An 11350-nucleotide genomic window follows, 5' to 3' on the forward strand; every position below is an offset into this window, starting at 1 on the left:
ACACAGTCTCTGTGATATCTGTGAGTCATCCAGGGGACTGGGACCCCCCTGCTCAGTGAGTTGACAGGCAAGTGTCTGCCAGATGAGCATATCGTGGAGTTTGTGTCATCAGTCCCTAAATCCTACAGCTTCTTGCAGTCTAGAGAAAAGTGTAATTCAGAGGTTAAAAGCATCACTCTAAATGCAACAAACAAGGGAAATATCAGTTTTGAGGCACTGAGGGATCTCGTGTTGGATTACAGTGTAAATCTAGACAGTGACAACCCTGAAGAGATCATGACAGAGCAGCGCTGTATCAGCAGGAACAAGCAGAAGTGGGCAACAGAAACCAAGAGCCCTTTGGAAGATGCAGACAGTGATCTGTGACAAAAGCGTGCTGACTAAAAATTTCAGAGCCTCCTTTATGGCTTTTGATCATGGGCATGCACTAGAAGCACCCCTTTTCTGCTCTCCTGGAAGAGCATAACAACTGTGGGAAAAGTAATTTTGTAAAAAACCTTTTGGAGAATCAGGGAACGGTTGAGGTTGGAAGGGACCACTAGAAGTGACCTTGTCCAGCCACCCTTCTGAAGCAGGGTCACCTAGAGCCGGTTGCCCAGAACTAAGTCCTCCTGATGGCTCTTGAATGTCTGCAGACAGGGAGACTCTGCAACCTTTCTGGGCAACCTGTTCAAGTTCTCAGTCACCCTCACAGTAAAAAAGTGTACCCTGATGTTTCAGAGATAGCCTCCTGTGTTTCAGCCTGTGCCCATTGCCTGTGGGCCTGTCATTGGGCACCACTGAGAAGAGTCTTCTTCACACCTTCCCTTCAGTTATTTATAGATGCATACATACACAGCGTGTTGGGTTTATGTGACAGGGTTTTGGTAGCAGAGGGGGTTCCAGGCGTGGCTTCTGTGAGAAGATGCCAGAAGCTGCCCCTATATCAGATGGAGCCACTTCCAGCCGGCTCCAAGATGGACCCAATGCTGGCCAAAGCTGAGCCCAGTCAGCAATGTTGGTAGCGTTCCTCTGACAACATATTTAAGAAGAGGTAAAAAACCTGCTGAGCAAGAGCAGCCGGGAGAGAGGAGTGAGAATATGTGAGAGAAGACAACTATGCAGACACCAGGGTCACTGAAGAAGAATGGGGAGGTAGCATGGGAGCTCCAGGCGCTGGAGCAGAGATTTCCCTGCAGCCTGTGGTGAAGACCACAGTGACGCAGGTTGTCCCCCTGCAAGCCCATGGAGGTTAAAGGCGGAGCAGATATCCATCCACCCTGCAGCCCATGGAGGACCCAATGCTGGAGCAGGTGGCTGTACCCTGAAGGAAGCTGTGACCCCGTGGAGAGCTGGAACAGGTTCCTGGCAGGAACTGTGGTCCCATGGAGAGGAGCCCATGCTGGAGCACGTTTTCTGGTAGGACCTGTGGCCCCATGGGGAACCCATGCTGGAGCAGTCTGTTCCTGAAGGACTCCACTCTGTGGAAAGGACCCGTTGTTCTTATTTTTCATTATCCTGCTCTGATTTTGATTGGAAATAAAGTAAATTAATTTCCCCAAGCTGAGTCTGTTTTGTGCATGATGGTAACTGCTGAGTGATTTCCCCGTCCTTATCTCCACCCCTTCTACACCTTTCATCACATTTTCTCCCCCTGTCCACTTGAGGAGGGGGAGTGGTACAGCACCTTGGTGGGCACCTGGCAGCCAGCCAAGGTCATCCCACCACATGTCGATAAGATCACCCTCAGCATTCTCCTCTCTAGGCTAAGCAGTTCCAGTTCTCTCAGCCTTACCTCATAGGAGAGATGCTCCAGTCCCTTAATTATCTATGTGACCTGTCATTGGACTCTTTCTATGACGTCCATATCTCCCTTGTACTAAGGAGCCCAGAGCTGGAACCAGTACTCCGGGTGTCGCCTCACCAGTGTTGAGTAGAGGGAAAGGATCACCTCCCTCTACCTGCTGGTAACACTCCTCTCAATGTAGCCCAGGTCACCATTAGCCTTTCTTTGAGGAAAGGGCACGTTTCTGCCTCATGATCAAATTTGTGTCCACCAGCACAACCCAGGTCATTTTCTGCAAAGCTGCTTTGCAGCTCAGTGGCTCCCAGGACAGAGGAATGACCCTGTCCTCCATCCTGGTCTTGTGGTTCTGGCAGTGTGCGGGGTCTGTGCAAGGGCAAAGCCCCCCTGCCACAGGGCCCCAGGGTCTGCGCATGTGGCAAGGCCCTGGCCTGTGTGTGGGGAGCAGCGGTGCTGCACAGAGCACAAGGACCACTTCAGCCCCAGGGCTCTGGGAACGCTGGAGGAGCTTGGTGCCTGGGGAAGGCACCCCAATGTGTGCCCTATGGTTGGGCTGGTGCGAGCCCTGTGCCACTCAGGGACAGTTCACGGATCCTGCTGGGTGCAGAATCAGAGCCCATTATCACTGCCATGTCTCTGCAGAGCTGGGGTTATCTGCTCTCACGCAGCCCCTTTCCAGACCAGAGTTGGGCTGTGGCACTTGTGGGGCCGTAGAGTCCCTGGGCCTCAGGAAAGCTGCTCTGTACTTGGGGAAGACAAGGCAGCACAGACTAGTGTTGTGTGTTTGGGCACCAGTTGCTGTCCTGGGCCTGCCTTCACCCAAGGAGGAGTTGCGTTCCCAGGGGCAGGGGACTCCAGTGCATGGCCTGCCGTGGGTGATACCAGTAGTTACTTGTGAACACCTCAGCCCTACACATGTGGTCAACAGGTGGACGATGCCAGGTGCTGTGCTGAAGAGTGATAGGGCTGCATGGGGAAGTGGTCCCTGCTGCCCATGCCCAGGCGTGCTGACCATGGCCCCTAGATCGGGTGATGGAGGGAAGGGGCAGGTGGAGATGAGACTGTGGGCCATCCCCAGGGCTATTTACCCATTCCCAATTATTTCAATCCTTTTGCAATGTCTTCTTCTGAGTCTTCTTGCCCAGCACAGCTCCAGCCAAAATGAGAGGAGTGCTCATGCCCAAGAGCCTGTGGGACTGCTGGCCTCCCCAGGGCCACCCACATGCCCACAGATCCTCTCCTGACCACAGCAGTTGTCAGGATTCCTGTTCATATGGCGTGCTCCAGGGCCAAGGGGGTAATTCTGAGCAGAGACGCAGCAAGGCAAGGACTGATGGCCATTGGCAGCGGAGTAACTAGGGCTGTCTTCCTCAGCTTCAAGAGGCAGTGCCTGGAAGGGGACTCGCTGCACTGTGTCCCACCCTCCAATGCCTCTGAAGAGTTGCCCTGTGCCCCCACCTAACTCCCCTCCAAAGCAATGGCTTTCTTTGTCAGCAGTCAGTATGCAGATGGACAGACCACCTAAGGGACACAGGCAGGGTTGCAGCAAATTTTATTGAGTTTGGAGAGGGAAATGAGGTCCCTCCAAGTGGAGGCCCCCAGTGAGGGGAGCAGCAGGAGCAGCCAAGAAGCTGTTTCCCTTTTGCTGTGGCAGAGTTCCCACAGGGCATGTGGGGACCTGCCTGGCAAAAGGAGACAGGTTAGCAGCTCCTTCCAAGCTGGCTTCTGGGGTCCTAACAGCAGGCTTTGAGAGGAGGACAAGACAACAAAGAAAAGAAAGAAAAAGGTGAGTGGATGATAGGAGAGGTAGACATTGGCCTCAATGAGAGAAAGAGAGAGAAAGATGTTTTGCCAGGGCCTGTAGTGACAGGACAAGGGGCAATGGCTTTAATCTGAAAGAGGGTAGATTTAGCTTGGGTATAAAGAGGAAATATTTTCTGATGAAAGTGGTGAGACCCTGGAATATGTTGCCCAGAGGTGTTGTGGATGCCCCATCATTGGAAGTGTTCAAGGTCAGGTTAGATGGGGCTTTGAGCAAGCTGACCTAATGAGAGATTTCCCTGCCCATGGTGGGGGAGTTAGACTAGATGTTCTTTCAGGGTCCCTTCCAACCCAAACCATTCTATGATTTGATGAATTCTATGTATAGATATATATTCTATATATTTAATTTTATGAATTATGCTGGTAACAAAGATGGCTCTGAGGTTCTTCCCTGCAGGGCAGGGAGTTTGGGTGGAATAAGCTCCTACATGAGGATGTCTGGAATCTGAGCTGGTCCCACAGGGCTGGAAGGACATGTTCCCTGAAGGGATCTTGATCCATTTTATTTACTAAGAGTGAGGTGTAAAGCACAGCACAGAAGTCAGAAGAGAATCCCTCTCCCTCGAGAGCTCATTTGGGCAGCGTGCATGGTAGGAGCGGGGTGTGGCAGCACTCAGCAGCTTTGGCTTCTGTCCCCAGGGGACCCCCTTGGAAGAGTGAGGACTGCTGGACAGGAGTGGAAAGGGTTTGGCATGGTGAGGGCAAGAGTGTCTTTGCAAACAGCTGCTACCCTTGGAAGGAGGAGTTTAAAGTAGGTATGGAGGGGGAGGTGTGCCATAGACTGAAGAACAGGGAGACCACAAGGGCTAGAAGAGGTGTGCATGGGGGACAGCATGCCAGGGGAGGCTCTCACACTACCGCTGTGACACAGGTGGTGGTGTAGTTACATGTCTGCTACACACCTCCTGCTCAAGAAGAGGAGGCAGATGATGCTTCCTGATGTCACGCACTTGGGGAAAGCCTCACAGTCACAGGCCCTGCTACTCATGGCTGGCTTCTCCCACCTCAGTATCTGCTGCAGGAGCAAAGTGGCTGGGCACAAGCAAAGCAGGACATGTCTAGGGCATCTGGAAGACAAATTTTTGATGCAGGCAATCCATGAAGGGACTAGGAGACAGACTCCGTTAGACCTGCTACTCACCAATGAGGAGAACTGTTGGTGAAGTTCCAAGATGTGAAGTTCCAGGGCAGCTTTCCCTGCAGTGACCATGAGGCTGTGCATCTGAAGATCCTCAGAGACTGACCAAGACAAACAGGATGACTTCTGCCCCCAACTTCAGAAGGGCACATCTTAGTCTCAGCAGGGACCTACCTGCTTGGCAGGATGCCATGGGAAGCTGCCCTGGAGCACAGAGGGTCCCAGGAGAGCTGGCTAACCTCCAAGGACAGCGTCCTCAGAGCACAAGGATGGTCCTCTGCAATGTGCACAAAGGTGAGTCAGGAAAAGCCAAAGCACAGCCGCAGTGGAAACATGCAAGGCAGGTGAAGGGAATGTAGACAGGTACCTCTGAGCCTCTTGGCAGCAAAAGGAAGGCTGAGTAGATGAGGGCTCATTGCTGGCTGAGGTCTTGTGGTCCACCCCCCCTGCTCAAGCAGGACCAGCTAGAGCCAGTTGCCCAGGCCTGTGTCTAGGTGGGGTTTTAATCTCTCTGAGGAGGGAGGCTCAGCAAACTCCCTGGCATACCTATGCCAGTGCTCAGTCACTCCCACAGCACAAGGAAAAAGTGTTGCCCACTTTCCAGGGCACAGGACCCTGTGCAGATCTGATCCACAGAATGGTTACCCCCTTTCGGTAAGTTGAGCTTTAGAGCATTTTCCTCACACGGCAACAGATCGAGTCATCATTTCAGCTGTCAAACACTACAACCCTGCCAGTTGTGTATTGCATGTGAGCAAATACCAGCAGCTTTCCCATCCTTGTTTCTTAGGGTGTGTTAAAGGTGTTCAGCAGGGGAGTAAGAGCCGTGTAAAGAACAAGCAGTGCCCTGTCTAGTGACCCGTTTGAGGTCACTTCCCATGAAGACCCATGGGCCATAGGAACAGGCCACAGCAGTGAAATGGGGGAGTACAGGTTGAGGCAGCTCTGTGCCTGCCTTCTGCACAGCAGAGCCACAGGATCGCTCTTGCTCTGCGCCTGTAAGAAGTGAAGGCGGAGAGGAAGCAGCTGAGGGCCACACTGCCAACACTGAAGATAATCACAGGCCTTGTTTGCAGAAGTGCCAGCACAAGCCATGGCCAGCAGGGCTGGCGGAACACTGAAGAAGTGGCAGATGTGCCTGTGGCCACAGAGAGCCAACTGGGAGGTGAGTCTTGTATGCAGAGCAGGAGGCAGGGAACCGGCCAGCCATGTCCCTGCCACCAGCCAGATGCACACAGCCTGCCTTTTGGTCTTCAGTCCTTCTGAAGGAGAGCGGTCTCCTTGTGACCTCACCTCCCTTCCACTCCAGAGCATCACCCTTCTCCTGTGCACCCTGGGGAGAGTACACAGAGGGAAGGACCACATGGAGGCCAGGCTTGAATGCACCAGAACTTTAATGAGAGTAAAGAGGAGACAGACAAGTCCTACGAGGCTTGTGTTGAGGGAACCTTGCTGCCACTGCAAACCAAAGCAAACAAAGAAAAGGGAGAGAAAGGCAAGGTCGGTCAGCTATGCTGAAAACAACATCCAAAAGATCAATCCTGTGCCCAGCACCATGTTCTGAGTTCCTCAAGGTGTCTCCCTGGGTTTTTCCCAAGCATCTTTAACAGGGGAGGCACCTTCTGCCACAGTAGCGGTTGGTAATGCAGGAGAGGTCAAAGCCCCCAGAGGAGATGGGCACTCCCTCAGAGCTGAGGATGCTGCCCACAGCAGCAGAGGTGGAGGAGCCCACAACGGTGTTCTGCGGGAAGGAGCTGAGGATGGGTCCGGGCAGGGTCACCACCACAGGAGAGGGCTCAATGACGACGGTGGAGTTCTGGCACTGCCTGACACAGGGCTCGTTGCAGCTGTTGGCCAGCGGGGTCGGGCCGCAGGGCTGGCAGGGCAGGCACGGGCTGTAGCAGGACATGTCTCTGGGCTGGAGATGCACCTGGGAGAGAGGGCAGGGGGGAAGCAGAACACAAGGATGGGTGAGAAGCAGCCTGGTTACACAGTGACAAAGCAGGCAAGGTACTACTAAGAAGGGAGCTGGACACTGTGCCAGCAGCCACATGGTCTCCATTGCCCTACAAAGAGCAGCCTGGCCCAGGGACACTCTCTCCTAATTCATGAGCCAAAAGCCCCCGCAGCCACATCCCAGCCTCTCTCTAACCAGACCTTCTCCCCACTTCTGCTCCTGTGGCAAGATGCTCCAAGCCCCAGCAAAGCACAGAGCCAATATCAGCTGAGAGGTCCATCAGGGAGAGATCTCAGTTTGGAAGAGGAGGAGAAGGGGCTTCAGACTCACCTGGTTGCCAAGCAGAAGGAGGCAAGAGAAGTGGATGAGAGAGCAGGCACTTGCGCTGCCTTTTATACCTGCCCTTCATTGCCGCAGGACCAGAGGCACCCGCGGCAGAGGTAGCAATTCTCGGAGAAGCTCGTCTTGAATGCAAACCAGCGCAGCTAATGACATGGGCTGTGCTTTGGTTTCCTGCACTGATGCCTTTTCATTTCCAGATTTGTGCCATGCCCATTTCCCAATGAAGGCTTCTTCTGAGCCCTCGGATGAGAGGCCCCAGCATTTGTAGGACAGGAATGCAGCAGTGCTGGCAGAAGTCTCAGCTCAAGTGCTGGATGGGTCCAGAGCAAGCAGGTGACGTCAGCCTGGGTCACTGCGGTGGGGCTGTTTGCAGTGGTGTTCTGAGGAAGAAGGTCCAGCCACCCTCAGCCGAACACCGTGGGCTCCCATGCATGAGGACGTCCTATGTCCTTATCTTTCCCTCCCTCCTCACATCACCCCAATGCTCACTTGTTGTTGCCTCCCCAGGTGTGTGCGTTGTGCTCCTAGGTTTTGACCCCATCCTGCCTAACACTGCCCTCAGGAAAAAATTCTGACCTGTTTTGACTCAGTCCCTCTCTGTGCAGTCTGTGAGCACACAGGTGATGCCATGGGCATGCCTGGGGCCTTGTCCTTGCCCACAATGCTCTAGCATTGCCACAGTTGTCCCCAGGTGTCCTCAGCAGAGTCCTGAGGGTTGGTTGTGTTCCTATGGGTGTTCCTGTCTTGTGTGCTTTTGTGTGCAGCTGTGTTTGCATGGATGGACATGGGAGCACAAATTTGTGCATGATTCCATGCAGGTGTGCGTGAGCCTGTGTGTTTGTGTGTTTACTTGCTGGAAGGAAGCTAGATTCCTAGCTGGTGGCAAACCTCATTGCTTTCTCCTGAGGTAACAGGTACTGTGGGCAAGGAAAAGGCAGCGGATGCATGCACCTAGAGTTTAGGAAGACCTTTGACAGCCTCTCTCGTACCTCCTTTATGATCAAACTGGAGATGAATGGATTCATGAAGATGCTGATAAGGTGGGTGCAACATTGGCTGGACTATCAGGCTCAAAGAGTAGTGCAAAGCCCAGCTACAAGACACTTAGTAGGACCAATACTCTTGAACATTTTCATGAACACCAGGAATAATGGGAAGGATGGCACTTCCTGCAAGTTTGGGGATAACACCCAACCACAGGAAACACACGCTACACTCATCTCTGTTAGCCAACTTGTTCCCAGCAGGTCCAGGAAGTACCTGTTTGAAAGGAAAGAGAGGAGATGGAGTAGGCCCTGGAAGTGCTTTGTGGCAGGAGTAGAGGCAATGAACAGCTGCTGGAACATGGGGAGTTCTGATTAAGAAACAGGCTAAACAGGCAGCTGAAGGGAGGCTCTGCAGCCTGCTCCTTCCTTCCCCTGGGCAGGAAATGTGTGGCTGCTCTTTGCAGCCCCTGCGGTGGCAGGCAGCTCTGGGAAGCTGGTGCATGTGGCGGGTGAGGGCCCTGCAGCTGCCACAGGCTGGAGCGGGCACTGGGCAGGCTTGTTGTTGGTGGGAGAGGACGGGCAGAGTGGGCTTCCAGGAGACAAAGTTGTGCCTGTGCAGAGCCGCTGAGCACTGGGAGCCCGGGCGAGCCCCCGAGCGGCGCCGGCACAGGGCTCAGCCCCGGGGCGGAGCTGGCGGCGGCGGAGAGGAGAGGAGAGGAGAGGAGAGGAGAGGAGAGGAGAGGAGAGGAGAGGAGAGGAGAGGAGAGGAGAGGAGAGGAGAGGAGAGGAGAGGAGAGGAGAGGAGAGGAGAGGAGAGGAGAGGAGAGGAGAGGAGAGGAGAGGAGAGGAGAGGAGAGGAGAGGAGAGGAGGCGGCGCGGCCGGAGCAGAGAGCCGGGGCTGGCGGCGGGCAGCGAGGCGCGGGCGGCGGAGCGGCGGGATGCGGCGGTGCCGGGGCGCAGGGCTGGCGGGGCTGGCCGCCGTGCTGCTGGGTGCGCGGGGCTGGCGGCGGTGGCGGGGGGGTAGGCTCTGTGCCCGGGCTGCTCCCCAGGGAGCCCAGCGCCAGCTCGGCCCTCTCCTTCTGCACCGTCTCTTTCCCCTCCCGGCCTCTCTGCCCTCTCTGCTCCCCCTTTCCCAGAGCTCTGCAGTCCCCCCTACGTAGCCTCCTTTGTTCCCATCATCTCTACCATCACAACTTGGCTGGCACGTGCGCCCGCTTCTCCGGGCACGCACTCTTGCCTCGGGTAATTCCGCACTTACTATTGCCCTGATTTCCGCCCTCCTTCACTGCAACACCCACTCTCGCTGGCTACTCTTCCTCTCTCCATCCGTGCATCCACCCCTCTTCTGACCCATCTCTCCATGCAGCTACCATCCCTAACCCCTCTTCCTGCTCTGAGACCCCTCTCTCATCTCTCCCTCTGCTTCCTTCCTAGCTGTGGCAACAGGTTTGCTTTCCTGCACCGCGCCATACATCCTCTCATCCCCCTGTGCATTCAGCCTTTATTTCTGTTCTGAATTCAGCCCTCCTTCCTTCACTGGAACACACCCAACTCTCCCGTCACCTCTCCCTCTCGCTGTCCATCCATCCATGCACCTGATTTTCATCCCATCTCTGCATGCATCAGTTTCAAAATCCCTGCCAGCCTTTGTCCCTCACTCCACACACCCACACCAGGATCACTCCCCATCCCAGCTGAACAGCTCTCCATCCGTTCCAGTCTGGCTCTGTCTCACTTCCATTCTTCACAACAGTTTGTCTGGGAGAATGAGAGCTGGGCGATCTTTGATGACCTTTGGGCTTCCCTTCTTCTTCTGCAGTGGCTGTGGGCAGAGCCCAGGTGCAGCAGGACCCCTCGGCAGAGACCACCGAGGGCACCAGCATCAGCATCAGCTGCTCACACCCCAACATAAACACCAACGACTTTATCCACTGGTACCGTCAGCTCCCGGGCCGAGGCCCCACATTCATCGTGGCCACTGTTAAAGACTCCAAGAATGTGCAGGACCCTCCGGGGCAGCTGTCGGTGGTGGCAGACCGCCGGTCCAGCGCCCTGCGGCTCTCCCGGCCCCGGCGCGGGGACGCGGCGGTGTATTACTGCGGCGTGGGAGGCACGGGGAGAGGAGCCGGGGCTGCGGGCGGGCACGAACCGCGGCGGGCGGGGCCGGGCGTGTGTGTGTGGGGGGCGGGGGGACAGCCCCGGCCGGGACCAACAGGGGGCGCTGCCGCTCCGCCCCCTGGCACCGCCACCGCCACCGGTACTGGGAACGGCTTCGGCATCGACAGCGGCACCGGCATCCCCAGGTCCTCCTTGCAGTCAGTGCCTGGGCTCATGGGGTGGGCTGACCTTGGCTGGGCACCAGGTGCCCACCCAGCCGCTCCATTCCTCCCCTCCTCGGCAGGACGCAGTGCGGCGGGGGGAACTAGGATTCTGACTGAGTTGAAAGATGTACAATGAAACACTCTTCTCTCAGCTCCTTCTCTCCTCCTCCTTTCCATAGCTTTTATTGCTGAGCAGACGTCATATGGTATGGAATATCCTTTTCTTCACTTTGGGTCAGGCTGTGCCCCCTCCCCAGTTCTTGCCCGCCCCCAGCCAGATGGGGGAATATTGGAGAGACAGCCTTGATGCTGTGGAGCACTGCTCAGCAGCAGCCAAAACACCGGTGTGTTAGCAACACCTTTCTTGCTACCAGTCCAAAGCACAGCACCATGAGGGCTGCTATGGGGAAAACTCACTCCAACTCAGCCAGACCCAACAGGGCTCAGCACCTCTTCTCCGTGATGGTGGCTGCGGATCAGTGCTCCTGAAGGCAGCAAAGAGCCGCCCTCGCTCAGCGCTACCTGTGGAGACTGAGAGGCTCTGTGCAAGGCAGGGAGGGGAGTCGGGTGTTTCCCACAAGGCTCTCCTGCTTCCCAGAAAGGGCTCAGAGTGTTCTGGGTTAATGTGGCACCTTCTGGCCTGCCAGCATCGTCTCAGAAATGTGTCACAGAGGGGACACTTTCCCAGTGTTTTTTCCCTTCCCAAGGACATGCACCACCATCTCCACCCAAGGCTGTTATTACCGCTGACAGGCTCCTTGGACATTCAAAGTAAGCAATTAAGAATGGGGCAATTAAGAAACCCACGCACCCAGGCATTACCAGAGTCAGCCCTTACATGGCAAAGGCCCATTGCAAGAAACCAGAAATGGCTTGGCTCTGCCAAGTTCTCTTTACCGTGGTCTACCACCTGCTCCTCAGCCCTGGCAGGTCGAGACTTTCATCTGGGGTAAAGTGGTTACCTTGCCTTGCAGCAGCGGTTGATTTTATTCTTCTGAC

The 11350-nt window shown here is 55.4% G+C and overlaps 1 protein-coding gene across 1 annotated transcript; it reads right to left on the reverse strand.

Moving 5' to 3' along the window:
* Nucleotides 1-6348: 6348 nt before the first annotated feature.
* On the reverse strand, nt 6349-6654 carry LOC142595326 (feather keratin Cos1-1/Cos1-3/Cos2-1). Its single transcript, XM_075723071.1, has one exon. It carries the CDS (start codon nt 6652-6654, stop codon nt 6349-6351), a length of 306 nt encoding a protein of 101 aa, XP_075579186.1.
* Nucleotides 6655-11350: the final 4696 nt, after the last annotated feature.

Source organism: Pelecanus crispus, chromosome 18 (genome assembly GCF_030463565.1).
Source record: "Pelecanus crispus isolate bPelCri1 chromosome 18, bPelCri1.pri, whole genome shotgun sequence".
NCBI lineage: Eukaryota > Metazoa > Chordata > Aves > Pelecaniformes > Pelecanidae > Pelecanus > Pelecanus crispus.

Bases quoted from the DNA above. Each gene is read 5' to 3' on its own strand.
- LOC142595326 (XM_075723071.1), bottom strand. From the start codon at position 6,654: ATGTCCTGCTACAGCCCGTGCCTGCCCTGCCAGCCCTGCGGCCCGACC.